This window comes from Elaeis guineensis, chromosome 8 (assembly GCF_000442705.2).
Source record: "Elaeis guineensis isolate ETL-2024a chromosome 8, EG11, whole genome shotgun sequence".
NCBI classification, from domain to species: Eukaryota; Viridiplantae; Streptophyta; class Magnoliopsida; order Arecales; family Arecaceae; genus Elaeis; species Elaeis guineensis.
Window position 1 is genome coordinate 128,781,789 of NC_026000.2, and position 26,400 is coordinate 128,808,188.

A 26,400-nucleotide genomic window follows, 5' to 3' on the forward strand; every position below is an offset into this window, starting at 1 on the left:
TTGTCATCTTTCTTATTCTAAATTTTCTAATTTCTATCGAAATTTTTTTTCAACCATAACTACTCATGTTAAGCCAAGGACCTTTTCACAAACTATGAAAGACCCTCATTGGCAGTGAGATATGGCAACCAAAATATCTACCCTTCAGGGGAATGATACTTGGTTCTTAGTACCCTTACCTCCGAAACAAGAAACCAATCAGTTCACGCTGGGTATACAAGACCAAATATAAGCCCGATGGATTTATTGAGCGTTATAAAGCACGCTTGGTGATGAAGGATTACACACAAATTAAGAGACTTGACTACACTGAGACCTCTGCATTAGTTGCAAAGTTGACAACTGTTCATTATTTATTAGTGATTACCGCTGCCAAAAATTGGCAACTGCTTCAATTAGATGTCAATAATGCCTTTATTCATGATGATCTTTATGAGAAAGTTTACATGACACCACCTTCAGATTTTCTTAGCCTCGAAGATACTCATGTGTGTCAAGTGCACAAGTCTCTCTATGGTATCAAACAAGCCTTGCAACAGTGGTTTGAAAAGTTTTCAACTGCTCTTATCAAATTCGGTTGTATCCAATCAAAGGCAAACCACTCCCTTTTTACTAAACATGAAATGCACTCCTTTATTGTGATACTTGTTTATATTGATGATGTTATGATCCTTTGAAGTGTCAGGAGCTAAAAGCATTTTTGCGGCAGTATTTTTATATTAAGGACTTGGGCACCCTCAAATATTTTCTTGGATTGGAGATTGCGTGTTCTCTATGTGGGATCTTTGTCTCTCAAAAGAAGTACACACTTGATATTCTTCATGAGTGTGGTATGATGGGAAGCAAACTGGTTGACTTTTCGATGCAACAGCAACTCAAACTTCATTTGGACTCTGGGGAACCCCCTAATGATCTGAGACAATATCGTCGACTTATTGGTCATCTCATTTATTTGACGATCACTCATCCGGATATCACATACTCTGTATATATTCTTACACTCCTCGCGAACCCCATCTTGATGTTGCGCTACGAATTTTGTGATACTTGAAGGGATCACCAGGTCAGGGCATATTTTTTCCTAGCATTAATTCCTTTCAGCTACATGCGCCTATTGCGATGCAGACTAGGCAGGATGCCTGATGACGAGACATTCTACTACTAGATTTTATATTTTTTTAGGCAATGCTCCCATTTCTTGGTATGCCAAGAAGCAGACTACTGTCTCTCGTACTTCTACAAAGGCCGAATATCGTGCCATGGCCTATACCACTAGTGAGTTATTGTGGCTTCGGACTCTTCTATCTGACCTCAGTATTCCTCCTTCTGGGCCCACATTGCTTTATTGTGATAATCAAGCTATGCCATACATTGCTAAAATTTCAGTTTTTCACGAGAGGACCAAACATATCAAAATTGATTGTCACTTTGTTCGCGACTGTTGACAGTCTTGAGTGATTTCTACTCATCACATTCCTTCGCAGCGACAGCTTACAGATATTTTAAAGAAAGCCCTTGGTTGCAAGCATTTTTGAAATATTCTAAACAAGTTGGGCATTCGTAATCTACACGCTCCAACTTGAGGGGGAGAATTAGGAATCTTTATATTAGGAGTGCATTAGAAATCTTTATATGAGGAATCTTTATTATTTATGGGTGTAAATCTTGATTACTTATGGTGTAAATCTCGTTAGGAATCTTTATTATTTATGGTGTTACTCTTTATTATATTCTTGCTGTAATTAGGAGAGATTTTAGGAGAAACTTATGGAAGGCAAATATGGCCTTTCTTCTTGTATAAATATGATGATATATTGACAAGTTAATGTAAAGAAAAATTATTCCAATTCCTTTATTTTACCAAGAGTGCATTTTTTTTTTGTTTGTTTTATTTTAAAACTTGAAGAAAATTAACAAACTAGATGTCATTGACCTTTTCTTGTGCTGTAGAATTATGTAATTATATTTATTTATTTTTTTCTCATGGACAAGTGGATAAACAAAGACTATTCATTTAAAAAGGAAAACCTCTTAGAAAAAGTTAACACTAATGAAGGCCTCAATTACCACAAAAATATTTATCTTTAGTTTCATCAACTCTGGTCATACGTAATGTAGTATGTCATGTGGTATGCTTTTTGTTCATGGATTTCACCATCAATTGCATCTCTGGTCAATTATATATTCTTTGCTTCAAACTTATGTCCTTTGATACATCTTTGAATGGTCCTAGTTTTGTCAGACAATCTAGTCCTTTCTTTAAATTTTGGTCTCTGACCAATCCTTAGCTTTATGTTCACCTTTTAAAAGATTTCCCCTGCTTAGTTGTCCTAATGTTTTGAAACTGATTGTTTTTGTCACATAAATTTCCAAGTCCCATCTTGCATGTAAAAAGAATCTGTGCATCATGATGATGGGGTTAGTAGGTTTTATTTTTTGTGGTTAATAGGCTTTTTCTTTTTTTTTTTTTTTTTTTGCAAGTCCAGTCTTGCATGAAAAAAATCTGTATATCAAGCTAATGGCATTAGTAGGTTTTATTTTTGAGGCTAGTAGGCTTTTTTTTTTTTTTCAGCACACAATTTGCAATTTAATAGTTTTACCGCATGCTTATTAGCCTTTTATACTTAAAAATACTTGAGTCGCCTGCTTCAAAATTCATGACCTAACTTTTGCCATTTTGAGCATCCTCTGGTGGCTCTCTTGCCTAAACAAATCTTGTTGCAGAATTATCACTCTTATCTGCTTGTTGCTGTTTCTTGCCTACTTAGTTTGTTGTTTCTTACAAGCCAGGACATTGCACATCTCATCAATGCAGCATGTCCATGCCAGGTACCTTCCCAAAGGGGCTTTTAACTGTTGGAGCTTCATTTTCTAGGGTTCTTCCATGGTTGAACTTTACGGAGATATCAATCTAGTTGCCTTCAATGTCTTGCAAGCGTTTTGGGGATGCTAGTTCAGCTTTGAGAACCTTCTCCTATTAGAACCAGTTCGCATGCAGATTTTTGCTCTCACAAGCACCTTCTATCTTTGACCTTTGCTCATTGATTATATTGGTGTATTATACTTACTCTCACGAGTCATTTGTTGAATACGTGCATGCATCTTGGCTCATTTTGTGGAACTTGGCATCTTGGCCCACTTGTGTTTAATTTTCACATATCATTGCTTCAACTCCAAATTTCTTCATTCGCAATCAGCAACCTACATTCTATTGTCAGCACATTTATTCATCGGAAACACTTATTATATGATGTATCTCCAAATTTGCGGGAGTCATCCAAGAGGCATGTGGTAAATTTTTGCAAGCATTGGACATGGACATATTTAGCATGATGTCTTATTCATACATTCATTTCTTTGTGGTTCTATAATTTATACGCATACCCATATGCAATCTATATATATATATATATATATATATATATATATATATATGAAGGAAAAGAATACGGTTAAATAAGGCACTTCCAAACCTTTCTTAAAGATAGTGATTTCCCCTTTTATAAATGTAAAAAGACTCCTGAAAATTCTATCCCTAGAATACGATACCCAACACAAAGATGATATAAGATTGCACGTCTTAATAACCTTTAATCAAAAAACAACACCCCAAAAAATTAATGAAGTGCAGAAAGAAAATTTTAGAAAAGAAAAGCATAAAATAGAAAATCTGAATATGAAAACAGTTATTTTGGTTTCACATGTTTTGCAGATTTATAAAAGTTCAAAGATTGCATTAAGTTCAGAAGCGATGCGACTCTTTGGAGTCCGTTGCACACATTTCTTTTAAGAAAAGATGCAATTGAAATTTTTTTTTAAACATTATGGATGTTTCCCAACAGCCAATAACTATCCAAAAGTTTTAAACTTTTAGATAACATACTTCTTATCAGACATAAACACTTAACAGAGTTTTATCTCCTTAAAATCATTATTATCAAAAACACAATAAAATTGTAAATGGATTGTATGCAATAAGTTTGTGCATGCATGCTTTTCAGCTATTTTTTTGTAAAATGCACACCTTTGCAGGAGTTTCTATCTGAATTCATGCTCTAGCAAGATGGTGTGTGCAGTCCACTTGTTTCGCAAGTTTTAACTTTGTCTTCACTGCAAAACAGGAGCTGAAATCCTTTGGTGATGCTTTTATTTGCATTGTCTTCTATGTGAATCTAATGACATCTAATCGGGAAGGGATCATGGATGCGCCAACAACAGTTGGCCCTTGTTGCTTCCTCTGGCCACTAACAAATATTCAGATTTATAAGTTTTTCAAGACATGGAGGCACGTCTGCATATCAGTTGTGTGTAGGAATAATGATTTAATTACAAGTTTTATTGTGCCATATTGATCTAAACTTCTATGGTGAACTGGATTAGTGCATCAAAAACTATAATTGACAGTTGATTGCTCTGTAAGCGGGATTTTGTTATACTTTCAATCATCATAGAAGAATAGTACATAGTGAGTGTCTGAACATCCAATATCTTAGTTCTGGCCAATTGTGATGGAGATGAATGATGCCTATGATAAATTATTATATTATTTGGTGATATTTTCTTGACTTGCACCAAGTGCATATTTTGTTGTTTAGAATGGAATACTATAGTGAATAAACATTGTTTCTCGACATCCGGCAAATTTTATTGCTAGCTGCCTCTGAATCTGAGTTTTGCATGAAGATACACGATGATGAGATATTATATCTCATACAGTATGCACCATGTGGCCATACATACTGCGAATCACAACACTTGTTCCTATAGCGCCGCACTAAGATGACCACTGGATGAATGCAGATCCCCATCCAAACCCAAACTCCTTCCATGCCCAATATCTGTCCCCCACCCTTATCCATGGATATCTTTCTTCCCTTTAGATGTCCTGCCCCCTATCTCGGCCTGTGACATGACTGCCTTGTCTTCACCACCACCCATGCAACCATTTGGGTTTACATAGGTCAAGCCAATCTAAGTTTTCCACTGGGCCTGGGTTTTGGCAAAACTCAAATTCTAAATTCTCTGGGCTTAAACATGACCCCTTGGATCTGTGAAGAAAGAAAAGACTGATAATAAACTCAACAATCCAATAAATAATGAATATCTCAACTAATTTACTGAAATAATAATTATAAAAAAAATTTCTGTTGAAATTAAGAAAATGAGAAAGCACATTATATTTAAATAAGATAATTTTTATAATCAATAATATCCATATTTCCTTGGGTAAGAACAATTTAAAATAAGCAATAAGCTCAACAACCAAAATATCACATTTATACCCGGCTCCAACCCTACTCGGTGATGTTCGATTGGTTGTGATTGTGTCAGTGTTATGTGAACTAATATTCCCTGAATGGGAAGGTCGTTCATAAAATATTGTGTTCATATATTCTGGCTAAGAATTGACAAAGCATGTCCTCTCTGCTATATTAATTTCTTTATTTGTAAAACTAATTGCTATGGGGCGATTTGAACACTTTAATGGTGGTGCGTAGTTGAACTAAATGGCAGTTAAAGATCTATTGGAGCTGGTTATGGCTCTTTTTTGGAGTCAATTAAGAGAATTTACCAAATTTGTAGTTTCTTGTAGTGCCTTTTAGAGCTCTACTGAGAGTTATTTTGAGCTTTATAACCTCAACATAGGTCTTCAAAATTTCCTTGACATCAAATATGTAAATCTGAGAGAATTATTTCTGTTGGGAGTTGATCTCAGCTCCTTTCTTTGAATCTAAGGATTTACTTTGAATTCCGGCTTTAAAATCTTGGGTTATTTTGTTCTGGAATAAGAAAAAGTGAAAAGAGGAATAGCTGTTCCTTCTGTTCCCCTAAATTGTTTTATTCCGGGCTAGGATAAATCTAGGGCTAAGAGGAATTTCATATGCATGAGACAAAACATATAAAAGAGAACTTATTCCAGGAATGAAAGTTCAGCCCACTCGGAATGGTTATTTTAGAAATACGATGTTCGGCTGAAACAACCATTCCTTACGACATCTTCTATCCTTGTTTGATCATTTAGTGTTCGGCATGTGCAGATGGATGTTTACTTTGGGAATGTTAGGTATCATCCCATTTTGGATTTCGGGTTTGGACAATATGGGGAGCGTAAAGGGGACCTGGAAACCCAAATCTTAAAATATGTTGACCATTGGATGTTAACTTAGATTTGGTCAGTTTTGTTGGATGATAGAAGTTTAACACCAAGAATCTGAGCTGTTGAATGTAACCTACCATCTCTAAATTACTTACAAAAAAATCATTTGATTTGAAGATTTACAGCATACACATTAAGTGGTAAAAAAAATAAAAAGTTCAAATAATGCAATATGATGCGTATTTTTCACCATTTGATGCATGATTAAAGATCACTATATCATATAATTTTTTATGTGTAAGTAGTTTAGAGATGGTTGATTATCAAATAAACCATCTGCATTGTGCTTGATAATAATCCAACGGCAAATTTGTGATCTCAGCATTAGGCGTGCCACTCCCTCTGGCAGAGAGGAAACTCTGATAGGAAGTAGCAAAAACACCAATTTTGAGATGAAAAGAAGCCAGGGAACAGAACATAAATAAAACCTCATTCAGCCCTTTGTTAGCAAGAGTTCAAAAGATTTACAAGGTGTCCTTCAAACCTAAGCTGAACAGCCAACTACTAAAATTTCCCCACCAACACTACCTTCTATCTCTGTACTCCTTCCTAACTCTAAGAGAGTCCAAACAACAAAAGCTGACAGAAGCCTAACACCAACCTAGAGAGACTGAAACAAGAGCATAGAACTCTCCTCAATTCTTCAAGGAACGACAACTATCTGCCTCAAGGGATGTGCAATGTTAGTACCCCCAGCATGCCTCACGAACTCCTCTGGTGAAAAGGAGCTTCCATGGCAAACGCAAATGATGCTCACCTCTGACTTTGTGTAGGTGTAGAGGAAACCGGTGATGGTTCTTCCATTGGGTCCATTCCCTGTAGTTGAGACATAGGGCATTCGAGGTAGAGAGGATGAGCCATTTGGGTTCTGATCCTCTGCGCTCGAGATTGGTTTGTTCACCGAAGTTGCACGATCGAGTTTCCCCATCGCTGAAGTGGCCGAGTTCAACACCAAGCTAGACCCTGCAGTGCTGGTGATGATCTTCTCGGTGCCTTCGTCGCTGCCTTTGGGTAAAGGTGATGCATGCCTTTGAGAGTTGCTGACTTGTGATGATGGTTGCGAGCCAGGCTTCTCTGCCATGGTGTGGGTTGAATGGCTCCTTGTATCAGTGCTGATGCACGATCCTGAAGAATCAGAGAACAGTGATTAGTCCTAGAAACTGAGGAAGAGCTTATGTTCTGAATTCAGACATATAGGCATGAACAACGAGAGGATCAAATGCATTTGAGATCATTTCTGCCAAGAAGCAAATGGTAACTGATTAGAGTCTTCCAATATCATTCACATGATGACTTTAGATGCACAAATCGAAAGATTTAGACATAATCTCTTCCATACTTAAGGATTGAAGTCATATATGCATGCAACAGAATTTAAAGTCATAGCATCTCTAACACTGCAGACCTTATCAATCAACCATAGGATCTACCAGATATGAGTGTTTAATTCCAAATGTGCGGAGTGAGCATAGGATCTACTGGGTATGAGCGTTTAAGTCCAAAAAGTGAGGAGTGCAGTGAAGAGCTACATAAACAGGGCAATCATTCACATGATGCCTTTAGAGGCACAAATCGAAAAAGTTAGACATAATCTCTTCCATTCTCAAGGATTGAAGTCATATATGCAACAGAACTTAAAGTCATAGCATCTCTAGCACTGCAGACCTTGTCAATCAACCATAGGATCTACTGGATATGAGTGGTTATTTCCAAAATGTGCTGAGTGACCATAGGATCTATTGGATATAAGTGTTTCATTCCAAAAAGTGAGGAGTGCAGTAAAAAGCTACAAAAACAGGGCATCAAGGTCCCAACAAGTAACGCATCAGTTTCCAACATATAATCGCTCTGTTATTTGGTTAATGTTGCTAATAAATTGTTGGGCTTAATTGCGCGAACATCCTAAATTGCTGGGTACATTGCATTAATTGGCATTCCTTGTGTAGTTAAACTATGAAAGGAGGCAATTTAACACTAGAGTTACGTATACAAAGAACTTAGACATTCTAATCTAAATACAAGAGCCTATCTCGTATTGCTCTTGTTTTCTGGGTTTTTTTTTTCCAAATCACTTGTAAAATTTTCAGATCTTTTGTAAACAACGATGCCGAGCAGGCACTAAATTAGCCAAAGTAGCAAAGTTTGAAGTAAAAATTTAATTTTTTTTTAAAGAAATTCATGATAAAAAATGCATCAAAAATTCAAACCAGAAAAAGGTAAATGATATGTACCTGGAAGCGAACCACTCTTGTGATCGGAAAGCCCCGACGAGCAGCTCCTAGGAGAATTAATCGACAAAGGGGCTCCATTAACCCCAATTCCATTTCCACCCTTCATGTCCAAATAGCGAGCCCCACTGATGCCACCATCAGCACTCACTGCGGCACTGAAACCGGCGAGATCCGGCGAGCCACCTGCTGGAGCACATTCATCTCAGCATCGGTCGACCCATTGGAGGCCACCCGTGAAACCGCCGGAGCCCAGCAAGGCATCACAAAAGAAAATCCGAGCCCATTCGGGATCGGCAGGTACTGCACCCGGTGGTAAGGATACTGCATTGCCATCGCCGTGAACGGATGCGAACCGTACGCCACCGGATTTTGGTTATTAGGGTGAGGGCAAGGGATTCGAGCAATTCCGCCGATTCGGCCGTCGCTCTCCCTCCCCCTCCGGTCGGCCGCGAACGCCTCTCTCTCCCTCGCCTCCCGGTTTCTGGCTCTCAATTCCAGAGCCTGGACCTCCTGCGCCGCCCGATCGTCCACCGGAACGCCATTGCCACCACCAAAGAAACCATTTTTCTTCGCCTCCCGCCGCCGGAGATGGTCTCCGCCGTCGAAGGGAAGACCCTCGCCGGATCCTAACAGGGTAGCGGCTCCGTGACGGACTGGACCTGTATTCGTGGCCCTCCGGGAGCTCCCGCCGATGGAGAGCCCGAGGCTAAGCTCCACTCCTCCGTCCGCCGTCCCCGAATCCGAAAACTCCATTCTTTTCATATTTTTCGCCGCTAACGGGATCGGATCTAAGCTACAACTACATTGCTTCACAGAACTTAGGAAAAGAAATCTATCTCGGTAGAGGGTTGGGTTTTGGATTTGGATCTTGTTCTCTTCAATCTTCTTCTTTCATCGGAAAATTGAGGAACAGAGGCGAGGTGAAGGGCTTTTAAACGAAGTCCGGGCGGAGAAGGGAGCGTCCAGTACAAGCACCCGTCGCCGGATGATATGCCACGTGGCAGGAATTGCTAACTGATGGTCTCTCTGCCTGACACGTACTACCGTCTCCTTGAACTAGCTGGGAAACGTATTCCTCGGTCCTCCCGCTTCTCCTAGCGCCACCCAAAAAACTATCCCGGATCTGCTGAAAAGGGCGACTCACCATTGGATCATACGGAGCGTGGAAAATTCATTTGGATCATGGTGCGTATTTAGTGGGCCCGGGTGCTTCAGTCTCTTTCTTATACGTGGTGATCCTAGAGATGATTCACTACGGTACGTCGGTAGCTTATGATGAAGTCCTCGACTCAAGGTGTTTAACGTGGCCGCCCGCATGGCTGGAGGTCGCAACGTGGTCAAAAAAGTGGCTAAGAACTGGAATCTGACACGTGGCGGTCCTGCAGCTCCGTGCTCGGCGTGGCTTCCGGCGGTCTGGCGCTCGACGCCTGCGGCAAAGACACGCGTCGAGTGGCGAGTCCATGTGGCCTCGGGGCCTCGATACTGTCGCGCTACTCTAGAGGTTGCACTGGCGGGAGAAGTAGCCACCGCATGCAGAAGATACACGTGTCCGGCAGGTTGTGGGACGTTATGGCCTGACGGCTACGTGTCGGAGGGAGACGAGGTAGCTTCTGATTCGATACGGGCATTCTCGCAATGGATGAGACGGTGACTCGTGGGGACTTATGGGCCATTCCAATGCCGTACGTTGCCACGTTGTCAAGCAGGAAGGATTAGCACGAGAAGAGTGCGGGGCCCGCAGAATGTGATGGACGGGATCGGTGGTGACCGATGGCCGCGGCCCACCGGTTTGATTTACTTTGGGTACGCGTTTTGTATGTATTGGTTGGAAAGGTGGGTCCACGTTCTGTGGTAAGTAATACTGCAATCAAACAACGGCACGAGTCAGGAGGACTCTTTTGGTTCGGTCCACGTTCTGTGGTAAGTAATACTGCAATCAAACAACGGCACGAGTCAGGAGGACTCTTTTGGTTTCTTTCTTCAAGAGCGGCAAGAGTTTTTAGATGGTGTGGTTTGCAAATTATTGAAAGTATGCAAGTAGACAAAACATAAATAAAATTAAATTATATATAATTTTTTTAAAATAATAAAATATTAAATTAAATAAATTAGAGAATGATCTACAAGCGATGTACGTCTAAAGATACTATTCTAGAAGTGATATTATCTTCTCACGTGTGAGGCTACTAACAGCAGCTCGTAGAGATACAATGAGCCAACGGATGATCATTCGTTCCTTCCCATCAACATGGCTCTAAAAAAATTAGATGCAAACCGAAGAAACTTTCAAATCCAGCAAAATAAGAGAGCAAAGAAGTAGTAGAATTTCTTATATCTTTTTGTCCTATTTTAGCCAATATATAGATTAGCTACGAAGAGAAAGATGACTCATAAAAAGGAGATTCATAATAGCTAGTCTAATAGAAGCAGCCAAATGAGGAAGTTCCAATAAGTAGATCATTAATAGATCATTCTCAAATTTTTTAAGTTAGCTCATTGGATATTTACTTTATTTGGGCCAATCAAATAGGATAAAATATAAATGATAAAATAAAAAAAAATATTCACAAGATCACTATTCATTTAAAATTTTAAATCACAAAAAAATAATAAATCCAACAATCTTCCATATAACTTAAAATTTTAAGAAAATTAAGTTTGTTTAAAATCATAAAATAAATAAAAATCAATAAACATAAATCTCATATATTGAGCACCCTATAGTATGCAATAGGTAAGGTATTTTTTGGATTTGAACCTCCACTTAGCATTAACTATATATATCTGAAAGCATATGGTAGACTCCGCTTTGAACTAAGCCGGTGAATCAGAATTTTACAAGTTACATATATAGTACAGAGAATGGATCCTCTGCGGTACTCAAAAAGTACCGCAAATGCTGTATATATTTTGGAGATATCCATCAAAAGATGAGTGGGTGCGTGCGCTCACGCTAGCGCGTTAAAATACTAAGAAAAGAGAAATAGATAAATCCCAATTATATTTGAATAGTTTAGATAAACATCACATAACCGTTCTTTTTTTGATGGACGTCTCCGAAATATGTACAGCACCCTATGATACTTTTTGAGTACCACAGAGGATCCCGTTCCTTTAGTACAGCTACTTTATGGTTCAAAGCAAGTTACACTATTAGATGCCTTGCGCAAGTATCTTTTCATGCATATTTTAGGGAACAACCCTCTACTCCCATTGCTGCGGCCTCACAACTCCATGCATATAGTAGGTCTTTAAAGGATATTTGCAAGATAATGCTCTGCCTCATGCATATAATAGGTCTTTAATGGATATTTGTAAGATAAACCCTGCCTCATGGCTCCTCCATCCACCGTCTCTAATTCGAAAACTCCATTCTTTTCATATTTCTTGCTGCTAAGGGGATCGGATCTACGCTACAACTCCATTACTTCTCAGAACTTAGGAAAAGAAATCTATCTCGATTGAGGGTTGGGGTTTGGATTTGGATTTGGATCTTATTCCCTTCAATCTTCTTCTATGATAGGAAAATTGAGGAATAGAGGCAAGGTGAAGGGCTTTGAAACGAAGTCCAGGGCGGAGAAGGAAGCGTCCGGTACAAGCAGCCGTCGCCGGATGATATGCCACGTGGCAGAAATTGCTAACTAATTGTCTCTCTGCCTGACACGTTCTCCCGCTTCCTTGAACTAGCTGGAAAACGTATTCCTCGGTCCTCCCTCTTCTCCTAGCGCCACCCAAAAAACTATCCCGGATCTGCTGAAAAGGCGACTCACCATTGGATCATACTTTGCGGGGAAAATTCATTTGGATCATGGTGCATATTTAGTGGGCCCGGGTGCTTCAGTCTCTTTTTTATACGTGGTGATTCTACAGATGATTCACTACGGTACGTCGGTAGCTTATGATGAAGTACTCGACTCAAGGGGTTTAACGTGGCCGCCCGCATGGCTGGAGGTCGCAACGTGGTCAAAAAAGTGGCTAAGAACTGGAATCTGACACGTGGCGGTCCTCCGGCTCCGCGCTCGGCGTGGCTCCCGGCGGTAGCGCTCGACGCCTGCGGCAAAGACACGCGTCGAGTGGCGAGTCCATGTGGCCTCGGGGCCTCGATACTGTTGCACTGGCGGGAGAAGTAGCCACCGCATGCAGAAGATACACGTGTCCCGCAAGTTGTGGGACGTTATGGCCTGACGGCTACGTGTCGGAGGGAGACGAGGTAGCTTCTGATTCGATACGTGGCATTCTCGCAATGGATAAGACGGTGACTCGTGGGGAATTATGGGCCGAGTCCTTTTCCAGAATAATGTAAAAAAAAAATTTATTTATCAAAATATACTAAAACCAAACTTATTTACCAAACTAATGCAAAACGGAAAAACATCATTTTGAATGGCATTTTTTCCGCTTCCACATCACCCCCCATTTCCACGGTGGCATCCTTCCAAAAAAAAAAAAAAAAAAAAAAAAGAAACGCCATTGCAAATGGCGACTTTAAAAACGCCATTTTGAATGGCGTTTTTAAAAACGCCATTTTGATTGAAATTAATTAATAAGTTAAAATTATAATTTTGATTGAAATTTAAAATATAAAGATTTGAATTTGTAATTCATTAAAAAAATTAATTTAGATTTTTTATTTAAAATATTTTTTAAAAAATATTAAAAAAAATCTTAAGAAATAAAAAAAATATCATAGAAAATAAAAAAAGAGAAAGAAATATGAAAGAAATAATAATTTGAAATTTAATTGAAAAACATCGTTCGAAATGCTTGTCCTAAAATTTTTTTTAAAAAAAATTTAAATAATAAAAAAATTATAATTTAAAATTTAAAAGAAACAAAATTTTAGAGATTAATTGAAATAAAAATAAGCATTCAAATTACTTTGTCAAATTAAAATTAATTTATTTTAAAAATATTCAAAAAAATTGAAAAATAGGCTAAAAAATTTTTATAAAGACATAAAGAATTGAAAAAAAATAGAAATTATAATTATAATTGAAGAACAAAGTTTATAATTTTTAATTTTAAGAAATAAGAATTAAAATTTTAATTGAAATTAAAAATTACTTTTTAAATAACTAAATTAATTGAAATATAAATTTTTCAGAAATATTTTAAATAAAAGAAAAAAAATACGTAATAGAATATCAAAAATATAGAAATGGAAGAAAACTAAAATTAAAATTTAAAATTATAAAAATTATAAATTAGATTAGAAAAAATATATCATAAAAGAATAAAATTATAACGTAAATAATAATATATCAAATATTGGTCTTTGAATTGAATTTTAGAAAAAAAAAATTTTTTTGAAGTAAAGGAAAGAATACGTAATAGAATGCTAAAAAGATAAAAATAGAAGAAAACTGAAATTATAATTTCAAATGATAAAATTTAAAATTATAAAAATTATAAATTAGATTAGAAAAAATATATCATAAAAGAATAAAATAAAAATAAATTAATTATATTTTTTTTTAGGGTAATTTATAAATGTGACTTAAAAAATTTAAATTTGAATTAAATTTTGATAAAAAAAAATACATTAAAAAGTTTAAAAGAATGAGGAAAAGTTAAAAAGTGAAAATTTTTAAAAAGTCACAACAAATAAGGATTATAAATTAAAAATAAAAAAAAATTTAAAGTTTAATTGAAATAAAAATATTTTTTAAATATAATTTATAAAATTAAAATTTATTTAATTAAAAAAATTTTCAAATAAAATTTAAAAATATCTTAAAAAAATTTCATAAAAAGATAAAGAATTGAAAAAAAATAGAAATTGTAATTGTAATTGAAGAACAAAGTTTATAATTTTTAATTTTAAGAAAGAAGAATTAGTAATTGAAAATTAAAATAATATTTTAAATAACTAAATTAATTTAAACATTAATATTTAAAAAATATTTTAAATAAAGAAAAAAAAATGGGAGGAAAATTTAAAATTTAATTTTAATTAAATTTTGATCAAAAAATAAATACAGTGTAAAGTTAAAAAATGAGGAAAAATATGGAAAAAAATTTTGTAAATTAAACTTTAGAAAAAATAATATTTTTTTAATTAAAGGTAAAGAATACGTAATAGAATGCTAAAAAAAAAGAAATGGAAGAAAACTGAAATTATAATTTCAAATGATAACTATTTTAAAATAAATAAAAAAAGTATCATAAAAAAATAATAAAATAATAATAAAATAGGAATTGTAATTATTAATTTTAAAAAATTTAATTTTAATTTAAATTAAAAATTATCATTTAAATTATTATTTTTTTTATTTAATTTAATTTATTTTTTAAAAGATTACAAATACATAATTAAAGAATTAAAAAAAAAAAGGGGAAAACGCCATAGAGAATGGCGTTTTCCCTTCCCCAAACCCTTCTTCTTCCTTCTCCCCTCCTTCTCCCTTCTCCCTCTTCTCCTTCTCCCTTCTCTCTTCTCCTTCTCTCTTCTCCTTCTCGATCTTCTCCGGCGTCTCTCCGGCGGCACGGCGGCGGCGAGGTCTCGGCGGCGGTGAGCTCTTCCCCCTCTCTCTCCCTCTTCCTCTTTCTCTCTCCCTCTTCCCCTCTCTCTCTTTTTCTCATGTCGGCGGCGGGCCGCGCGTCCCGGCGGCGGGCCCGCATCCCGGCGGCGGGACCCGCATCCCGACGGTGGCCCCCGGCCCCCTCCTCTCTCTCTTCCTCTCTATCTCTCTCTCTTCCTCTCCCTCTCCCTTCTCCGTGGCCGTCGGCCACAGACCGCCGGCGGTGGGCCGCGCGCCCCGACGGCGGGTCCCGCATCCCGACGGTGGTCCCCGGCCCCCTCCTCTCTCTTCCTCTCTCTCTCTTCCTCTCTCTCTCCCTTCTTCTTGGCCGCCGGCCACAGACTGCCGGCGGCGGGCCGCGCATCCCGGCGGCGGGTCCCGCGTCCCGGCGGCGGGTCCCGCGTCCCGGCGGTGGCCCCCGGCCCCCTCCTTTCTCTCTCTCTCTCTTCCTCTCTCTCTCCCTTCTCCTTGGCCGCCGGCCACAACGGCCGGTGGCGGGCCGCGCGTCCCGGCGGCGGGTCCCGCGTCCCGGGGGCGGGTCCCGCGTCCCGGCGGTGGCCCCCGGCCCCTCCTCTCTCTCTTCCTCTCTCTCTCTTCCTCTCTCTCTGTCCCTCCTTGGCCGCCGGCCACAGACGGCCGGCGGCGGGTCCCGCATCCCGGCGGTGGCCCCCGGCCCCCTTCTCTCTCTCTCTTCCTCTCTCTCTCCCTTCTCCTTGGCCGCCCACAATCGGCCGGCGGCGGGCCGCGCGTCCCGGCGGCGGGTCGCGCGTCTCGACGGTGGCCCCGGCCCCCTCCTCTCTCTCTCTTCCTCTCTCCCTCTCTTCTCCTTGGCCGCCGGCCGTCTGGGCCGCGCGTCCCGGCGGTGGCCCCCGGCCCCCCTCCTCTCTCTCTCCCCTTCTCCCGTGGCCGCCGGCCACAGACCGCCGGCGGGGGCGCGCGCCCGGCGGCGGGTCCCGCGTCCCGGTGGTGGTCCCCGGCCCCCTCCTCTCTCTTCCTCTCTCTCTCTCTCTTCTTCTTGGCCGCCGGCCACAGACTGCCGGCGGCGGGCCCCGCGTCCCGCGGCGGGTCCCGCGTCCCGGCAGCGGGTCCCGCATCCCGGCGGTGGCCCCGGCCCCCTCCTTTCTCTCTCTCTCTTCCTCTCTCTCTCCCTTCTCCTTGGCCGCCGGCCACAGACGGCCGGCGGCGGGCCCCGCGTCCCGGCGGCGGGCCCCGCGTCCCGGGGCGGGCCCCGCGTCCCGGGGGCGGGTCCCGCGTCCCGACGGTGGCCCCCGGCCCCCTCCTCTCTCTCTCTCTCTCTCCCTTCTCCTTGGCCGCCGGCCACAGACGGCCGGCGGCGGGCCGCGCGTCCCGGCGGTGGGTCCCGCTCCTGGCGGCGGGTCCCGCGTCCCGACGGTGGCCCCGGCCCCCTTCTCTCTCTCTTCCTCTCTCTCTCTCCCTTCTCCTTGGCCGCCGCCCACAGTCGGCCGGTGGCGGGCCGAGGCCCCCTCCTCTCTCTCTTCCTCTCTCTCTCCCTTCTCCTTGGCCGCCGGCCACAGACGGTCGGCGGGCCATTCTTCCCGCGGCGAGCCCCGCATCCCGATGGCCAGGGCGGGCCCCACGGCCCGATGGCCAGGGCGGGCCCCGCGGCCCGACAGCGGTCCTCAGCCCCTCGCCTCTCCCAGCGGTGGGCCCCGCGTCTCGGCGGTGGGCCCAGACGGTTGGTGGGGCCGCATGCCCTGACGGTGGGCCCCGCGTGGCGATGGCTTCGATGCGATGGGTTGCGATGACGGTGGGGCCCACGGGTTCCGACGCTCGTTTTTTTTTATCTCATTAATTTATTTTTATTTTTATCTTTATCTAATTAGATCCAGTTGTATTTTAAATTTTTAAATATATTGCATTTCATGAAAACGTAGACCCGTCAATTGATCAATGTATAATATTCTACGTTATCCATATAAAATATATATGAAATATATATTTTTATATGGATATCGTAAAATACATACATTGGTCAATTGATTGTCCAGTTTGGACAGTTTGAGAATTGCATTTAATTCTATAGATAATTACATTATTCGAATGATATGCGGAGGGTTCGAGAGAAATTTCGGACAGTATTTTTCTTTAGTTCTCCCCACACATTTTGATCGTGTGGGGAGAACTAAGGAGAAATGCTGCCGAAATTTCTTTCGGTCCTTTTTGCGTATCGTTTGATTAATGTAATTAATCTATAGAATTAATGCAATTCTCGAATGGGATAGATCTATCTGTACCTATTTGTTGATGATATGATGCATGTATCATGTAAATTTTTTATAATGATAAAATAATTAATAATATTAAATATTTTAATCTTGATTTTATTATAGGTTTTTTTGAGAAAATGGCCGGTACTCAAGTTCGTGTTTTATTGTATTATGATGGCATGATACAGAATGATCAAACTGGTGTGCAGTATAGTCACCCTGCAAATCGTATGATTAGAATATCTTCATCATTATCACGTCAAGAATTATTGGATCATTTATACAGCAGTATTCCTGTAGACAAAGAAAAATATGAAATAAAGTTGAAATGGAGATCTCCTAATCTGTCGGGACAGTTAATGCAGAGTAAATATATCTTGGTTCCAATTGATGACGATGATGATGTCGAAGAAATGCTGACATTTCCTTTGAAATATTCAGAATGTCGATTTTTAGAATTATATATTGAAAAAGAAGATGTACCAAGCTTTGGATATCATAGTCGGTTTTTAACTCAAGCGGATAATAATGTTGGGCCTTCCTCACCTTTCGTAACTCCTATGATACAAATCGATAGTGCTGAGGCCGGTTTTGCAGAACAACATTCCACTACTGCCGGTCCTAGCTGTCCAATTATTCCAAGTGCTGTGGTGACTTCTCCTGTGTCTTCTGCTATGGTGACTTCTCCTTTGGTACAAGTAATGGCAAGTGCGGGAGACGACACTCATATAGGAAATGATGATTGGGTAGTCGGTGGAATAAATTCTGATAGTCTGGGTTTTGAGTCAGATGAAAATGAAGATGAAGATAGTTGGATGGATGAGGACAGTAGCAGTAATGATGATGATGAAGATGAGAATGATGATGAAGATGTTCAAGCTAATATTAATGTGGAAGAATCTCAATCTCATTTGCACGAACCTCCATAATATTTTAATGATATAAATTTAGATGATGGTGGTTATGTTAGTGCTGGTCGAAGATTGAATTCTGACAATCAATTTTGGGACTCTTCGATGACTGAATTTTCTAAAGGTTTAATGTTTGAGAGTAAAGATGATCTAAAGAGAGCTGTTGATCTTTATCACATTATGAAGCATCGGACATACAATGTAGTTCAGTCGCATTCGAAATTATGGTCCGTACGATGCGCATCATCAGATAATGTTCAGCATTGTAAATGGAGGCTTCGTGCTGCATTGTTGAAAAAATATGGATATTTTCAAATCACAAAATATGAGGGTCCTCATACTTGTTTGTTTACGGGATTGAGTCGAGACCACAAACATGTCAGTGGAAAGATGATTAGCACATTAGTCCGACATATTGTTGAGAAAGATCCCGGTGTTAAAGTTGAAGCTATAGTGGCAGCCGTGAATGATCAATTTCAATATACAGTATCATACAGGAAAGCATGGTGTGGAAAGCATAAGGCATTGGTTGATATTTATGGAGAATGGGAGCATCTTATGCTAAACTGCCGCAGATGTGTACAGTTGGACACGACATATGGACTGCTAGGGTGCCACTTATTTGTTTTGATGTGGTAGAGTGGCATCTTCCCGATCGTGTCCTGCGGCAGTTTGGTCAGACTCAGGGCATTCCAGAGCAGTTTGATACCAGCCAGGGACTTCATCGTATTGATCGACGAGGGAGAGCTCGTATCGACTGGCGTATCAGACATGCACAGTACATCGATATTTGGGATGCACGTCGAGATCACATTGTTCATGGTGATCCTATTTTGAGAGGCCGTTCATATACTGATGACTACATGGCTTGGTTTTTTAGCATTACGGTGCGAGTCATTGGACAGTCTCAGTATGCAGTTTCTGGATACGAGGGCGAGAGTTCTACTGTACGTCTTTTGGTAAGATTACGAAAATTACTTCATGTTATTTGTGTTATATTTTTTTTTATATTGTACACTATACTGATTGTTTTATACTAACAGTTCTATTTTTATTTTATAGACTGATTCTGTGTCGGATCTTGTGTTGGACACTCGTCGTGCTTTATCTACGACTGATGAGGACGAGCGGATTCAGATACTGCGGGAGATGGAGAGAACAGGTTCCGCAGCATTGGTGGCGATTGGTGTTGATCCACATACTGTGCGCCTTGGTATGGAGCAGTTCGGGCGCAGATATGAGTTATACGCCGTCACCATATGCTTCACATATGCCATCACCGCATATTCCGCATATGTCATCATTTGATGCTGCACAGATGCCACCGTCTTTTCATCCACAGATGGCAGCATCTTCTTCTTCCTACATCCCCCAGATGCCATCACGGGTACCAGTTGGCCACATGAGTATGATACTTTTTTTTCAGGTCCATCCGTGTATCCAGATGAGAGAGTTGAACGGGTCTCTCAGTCCGTAGATGATCCGACAGCATCAGTTATTCCTGAGCAGCATGATCAGCAGATCTCCTCCACTGATATAGGAGAGGAGCCATCACAGCAGGAGCAGCCGGCGAGGACCTTCCTGAGAAGGTCCAAGCGACCACGGGCGCCGCGACGTCCTTGTGGGACTTAGTCTTTGTTGTATTTGTATTTAGTATTTTTACATTTTTTTGTACTATTTTTTTTTTTGTACGTTTGACATTTTTATTCTATTGAATAATATTAAATATTGATTTCATTTTATATTATTTAATTTTAAATGATTGGATATTATGATCGGTGCATATGGATACACATACTCGAACGTGTCTCAGAACGTTAGGAGAGAAAATATTATGCTGAAAGGACTATAAAAATTATAACGTAAATAATAATATATCAAATGTTGCTTTTTGAATTGAATTTTAGAAAAAATAAATATTTTTTTAAGTAAAGAAAGGAATACGTAATAGAATGCTAAAAAGATAAAAATGAAAGAAAACTGAAATTATAATTTTAAATGATAAAATTTTTAAAATAAATTTAAAAAAATATCATAAAAAAATAATAAAATAATAATTATAATTATAAATTTAAAAAAATTAATTTTAATTTAAATTAAAAATTATCATTTAAATTATTATTTTTATTATTTAATTAAATTTATTTATTAAAGATTACAAATAAATAAGTAAAGAAATTTAAACATTCATGAGTCGACTCATTGTGTCAAGCAGCGTGCCAAGCAGCTCATTGTGCCATGAGTCGACTCATGAGTCGACTCATGCACTTAAAACATTCATAACTTCAAAAATATAAGTCCAAAAACAATGAAATTTTTACCAATAGATCACAAATCATTTGTTCTACCAAATGATACTATCAAATCAGGGTTTTGGTAAAATTATATTTTTGCCCCTGAAGAGCATAAAGACTTTTTCAAATAAAAAATATTTGTATCCCTTCAATCTGCTTTGTAATCATCAAAATCAATCTAGGAGCAACATAAATATATCATAAAAATAGTAAATAAAAGAGAAAAAATGGTAATAAAATAGATATTATAATTTAAAATAAAAATTTAACTTTAATTTAAATTAAAAATTATCATTCAAATTACTATCCTCATTAAAAAATTTAATAAATTAAAAAAAATAATTAAACAAATTATGAAAAAAATTTAAAAAAATTTAAGAAAAGAAAAAGAATAAAAAAACGCCGAAGGGAACGGCGTTTTTCCTTTCCTCCCTTCTTCTCTCCTTCTCCCTCTTCTCCTTTCTCCCTCTTCTCCCTCTTCTCCCTTCTCCGGCGTCTCTCCTACAGCACCGCGGTGAGCTGCCTCCTCTCTCTCTCTTCCTCTCTCTCCCCTCTTTTTAAAAAATTTTAAAAATAAAAATTACCAGAAAGAAAGTCAAGGGGTCGACTCACAGAGTGTGGCAGCCAAAAATTTTGCGTGCCGTTAAACTTTTTTAGCCATGAGTCGATTCATGGGGTCGACTAAAAAATATAAATCTATTTTTCTTAGAAAATATGCTTCCAAAAATATTGAAATTGCCTCTAATAGATTACACATCTTTTGTTCTTGCTTTTGAGACTTCAGAATTATATCTGATAAAATTATGATTTTTTTTCTTCATTTTTTAACTTTTTAATATATTTATTTTTTGATCAAAATTAATTAAATTAAAATTTTTTAAGTCACATTTATAAAATACCCGAAAAAACAAATTGTAATTAATTTAATTATTACATTTTATTCTTTTATGAAATATTTTTTTATAATTTTTATAATTTTTATTTTTATTTTTATTTTTATTTTTCTTCCACTTTTATTTTTTTTACATTCTATTACGTATTTTTTTTCTTTATTTAAAATATTTTTTAAATATTAATTTTAAATCAATTTAGTTATTTAAAATATTATTTTTAATTTCAATTATAATTTTAATTCTTACTTCTTAAAATTAAAAATTATAAACTTTGTTCTTCAATTACAATTAGAATTTCTATTTTTTTTCAATTCTTTATCTTTTTATGAAATTTTTTTAGGGATTTTTATATTTTATTTAGAAATTTTTTAATTAAATTAATTTTAATTTGAGAAATTAATTTTAAAAAATATTTTTATTTCATTAATCTTTAAAATTTTATTTTTTTAAAATTTTAAATTTATAATTCTTATTTTTTCTGACTTTTTACAAATTTTAACTTTTTAACTTTTTAACTTTTCATCATTTTTTAACTTATTAATGTATTTCTTTTTTTATCAAAATTTAATTCAAATTTAATTTTTTTAAGTCACATTTATAAAAACCCTAAAAATAAAATTATATTTAATTTATTTATTTTATTCTTTTATGATATATTTTTTCTAATCTAATTTATAATTTTTATAATTTTAAATTTTAATTTTAGTTTTCTTCCATTTCTATATTTTTGATATTCTATTACGTATTTTTTTTCTTTTATTTAAAATATTTCTGAAAAATTTATATTTCAATTAATTTAGTTATTTAAAAAGTAATTTTTAATTTCAATTAAAATTTTAATTCTTATTTCTTAAAATTAAAAATTATAAACTTTGTTCTTCAATTACAATTATAATTTCTATTTTTTTTCAATTCTTTATGTCTTTATAAAAATTTTTTAGCCTATTTTTTAATTTTTTTTGAATATTTTTAAAATAAATTAATTTTAATTTGACAAAGTAATTTGAATGCTTATTTTTATTTCAATTAATCTCTAAAATTTTGTTTCTTTTAAATTTTTAATTATAATTTTTTTTATTATTTAAATTTTTTTTAAAAAAAATTTAGGACAAGTATTTCGAATGATGTTTTTCAATTAAATTTCAAATTATTATTTCTTTCATATTTCTTTCTCTTTTTTTTATTTTCTATGATATTTTTTTTTATTTCTTAAGATTTTTTTTGACATCTTTTAAAAAATATTTTAAATAAAAAATCTAAATTAATTTTTTTAATGAATTACAAATTCAAATCTTTATATTTTAAATTTCAATCAAAATTACAATTTTAACTTATTAATTAATTTCAAATTTTAAAAAACCAATTTTTTTATTTTTTCACGATTTTTTTCTTTTTTTTTGGAAAAATATGAAAACGCCACCATGGAAATGGGGGTGACGTGGAAGAGGAAAAAACGCCATTCAAAATGGCGTTTTTCCGTTTTGCATTAGTTTGGTAAATAAGTTTGTTTTAGTATATTTTGATAAATAATTTTTTTTTTTGCATTTTACTGAAAAGGACTCATTATGGGCCATTTCAATGCCGTACGTTGCACGTTGTCAAGCAGGAAGGGTTAGCACGAGAAGAGTGCGGGGCCGCAGAATGTGATGGACGGGATCGGTGGTGACCGATGGCCGCGGCCCACCGGTTTGATTTACTTTTGGGTACGCGTTTTGTATGTATTGGTTGGAAAGGTGGGTCCACGTTCTGTGGTAAGTAATACTGCAATCAAACAACGGCACACGAGTGACGAGGCTCTTTTGGTTTCTTTCTTCAAGAGCGGCAAGAGTTTTTAGATGGTGTGGTTTGCAAATTGTTGGAAATACGACGGTAGACAAAAGATAGATATAATTAAATTATATATAATTTTTTTAAAATAATAAAATATTATATTAAAAAAATTAGAGAATGATTTACAATCGATATATGTCTAAAGGTACTATTCTAGAAGCGATATCATCTTCTCACGTGTGAGACTACTGACAGTAGCTCCTAGAGACAATGAGCCAACGGATGATCATTCGTTCCTTCCTATCAACATGGCTCCAAGAAAGTTAGATGCGAACCGAAGAAACTTTCAGGGCCCAGCAAAATAGAAGAGCGAGAAAGTAGTAGAATTTTCTATATCTTTTTATCCTATTTTAGCCAATATATAAATTAGTTACCGAGAGAAAGATGGCTCATAAAAAGGAAATCTACTAGCTAGTCTAATAGAAAGAGCCAAATAAGAAAGCTCTAATGAGTAGATCGTTAATAGATCATTCTCAAATCTTTTAAGTTAGCTCATTGGATCTTACCTTATGTGGGCCAATCAAATAGAATAAAATATGAATGATAGAATAAAAAAAAATATTCACAAGATCACTATTCATTTAAAATTTTAAATCATAAAAAAAATAATAAATCCAACAATCCCCCTTATAACTTAAAATTTTAAGAACATTAAGCTTGTTTATAATCATAAAATAAAAAAAATCAATAAACATAAATCTCATATACTGAGCATCCTATACTATGCAATAGGTAAGGTATCTTTCAGATTTGAACCTCCACTTAGTATTAACTATATACATCTGAAAGCACATGGTAGACTCCGCTTTGAACTAGGAGGTGAATCAGATTTTTATAAGTCACACATATAGTACAGCTACTTCATGGTTCAAAGCAGATTACACTATTAGATGCCTTGCGCAAGTATCTTTTTATGTATGTTTTAAGGAACAACCCTCTACTCCCATTGCTGCGGCCTCACGACTCCATGCATATAGTAGGTTCTTAAAGGGTATTTGCAAGATAACACCCTGCCTCATAGATCTCGAAACTATTTAGAGCTTAGGCTTTTACTATCACCTTATATTTAAGAGCACATCACCATATGGATAAAGAGTAAAAACAAAACATAGTGCTCCTCATGGTCTTATATTCGATTTATTTCCATCCACTGAATCTTTATCAGGTTGGGCTGCCACTGCTAAAGATCTTTTTATGGGCTTAACCCCATCTCCCTCGATGATTCTAGGACCACTATCCTATACAATCCTTTAGTTAGCTGATCAGATGGATTTCTTTCAAATGTTACAATATTCAAAGCAATTACATTATATTTAATCTTGTCTCTTATTGATTTATGTATTACTTTTACATGATGATTTATTTTTACATCTACATTTTATTGTACACATTTGTCAATTACAGCCCTCAATCACTATAAATAGAAATAGGAGGAAGATGTGTAACAAATAATGGAATGTCATATCAAAATTCTTTAAGCCACTTAGCCCTATTAACAGTTATATCTAGAGCAATCAATTTAGATTCTATAGTGCTTCTAGCAGCTACAGTTTGTTTGGAAGACAACCAAGAGACTGCTTCACCTTCTAGGAGGAACATAAATCCTATAGTAGATTTTATATCTAGTACATCACTAATCTAATTAGCATCACTATAGTCTTCTAGGACAGCAGGATAGCCATAAAAGTACAAACCATATGATATGGTACCCTTAAGTTATTTGAAAATTTTTTCTAAGGCATTCCAATGATCCCTATTCAGATTACAAGTGTATCTACTTAGTTTATTGACTGTATAGACAAGATCAGGTCTAATAAAGTTTATTAGGTATCCCAATGAAGCAATTAATTGAGCATACCTATTTTGTTTCAATGGTTTGCCTAGATTTTTTTTAAGTGTATATAGGAGTCATAAGGAGTAGACACGGGCTTATAGTCAAAATATCCCAAATTTTTTTAATAATTGTTCAACATAATGAGATTGAGACATAATAATTTTCTCAGATTTTCTAATAAATTTAATTTTAGGATCATATTAGCTTGCCCTAAGTCTTTCATGTCAAAATTTTGAAGGAAAAAACTTTGCACATCAATGATCACATTCATATTAGTGCCAAAAATTAGAATATCATCTACATATAAATACAAAATAACTTTTTGATCATTGACTTTATAGTACACACATTCATCAATCGTATGAACATGAAAATCATAAAATAAAATGGTTGCATCAAACTTTTCATGCCACTATTTAGGAACTTGCTTAAGTCCATACAAAGATCTAATTAATTTACATACTTTATGTTTTTGATCATAGACAATAAAATGCTTTGGCTAATTCATGAAAATCTCTTCTTGCAGATCACCATTAGAAAATGCCGTTTTCATATTTATTTGGTGAATTATGAGTTTGTGTATAAATACAAGTACAAGGAGAATCTTAATAGTAGTAGTCCTAGCCACAGATGCATACACATTAAAATAATCTACACCATGCTTTTGAGTGAAGCCCTCAGCAGCAAATCTAGCCTTGTATTTTTTTATGATTGAAGCAAAAATTTAGTGCAGGAGCAAAATGATAATTTTAAAATATTTTCAAAATTACTATTTTACAGCGAAATTATTAATTAATATCATTAATTAATACTAATTAGTCCTACACTAGGATCTAAATATGATACAATAGCATGCATTTAAATTTGAAATTCAAATTTGAATCAGTAAATATTTTACAGTGCTGTGTTCAGAACACATCACCTTTTGCGGGTAGTCGATCACCGCAATCTGATCACCGTCGAGGGGCTCTGATCATCATGTCGCAGTCACACAAATATTTGGCCTCTGCGGATCGTCCACACGAAGCTCCCGTCTGATCAGCTCCTCACGAATGCTAGTTCGTGATTTCACCCTTTTGATGGCAGATGTTGATCGAACTCCTTCGATCGATGTGTGCTGACTTCTCGGATGCTCCGGATCATCTGCACAGTTGCTTGAGAGGCTGATGGATCTCTCTCTGAAATTTGGTGGACTCACGACACTCGTGGCACACCAATCTCACTTCCCGAACCCTAGGTAGAAATCCTAGGGTACACACCAAAAACCCTGCGTCCAATTTTCTCTCTTTTCTTTCTTTTTCTCTCGAAAGGTTTTGGACCTTCACCTTGCGCAGAAGCCTTCCTCACGCCCCAAAGTTTCTCTCCTAAAATTTCTACGCATGTCCCACCTTTCTTCTCTTTTTAAAACAACATCGAACGTGTCTTATCCGCGTGAGAGGATAAAGACAAGAGGTTACACATTTGAATTCAAACAAAAATTAACTTATCCCTATCCTTTTGG

General features: G+C 37.1%; 1 protein-coding gene and 1 non-coding gene across 2 annotated transcripts in view; one reads left to right on the forward strand and one right to left on the reverse strand.

The window, feature by feature from the left end:
* Positions 1-6,575: 6,575 nt before the first annotated feature.
* On the reverse strand, positions 6,576-9,284 carry LOC105032389 (uncharacterized). The gene is made up of 2 exons (XR_012133890.1): positions 8,389-9,284; positions 6,576-7,282 (listed from the first exon to the last, which is right to left on the reverse strand). It is a non-coding gene; the product is annotated as an uncharacterized protein (transcript).
* A 9,309-nt stretch (positions 9,285-18,593) lies between these two features.
* Positions 18,594-26,400, forward strand: part of LOC140851238 (uncharacterized) — a 30,458-nt gene continuing 22,651 nt past the window's right edge. Inside the window, exons 1-2 of the mRNA XM_073242796.1 lie at positions 18,594-19,007; positions 19,111-19,261. Coding sequence (XP_073098897.1) covers positions 18,594-19,007; positions 19,111-19,261 — 565 coding nt within the window. The remainder of the gene's footprint in view (positions 19,008-19,110; positions 19,262-26,400) is intronic.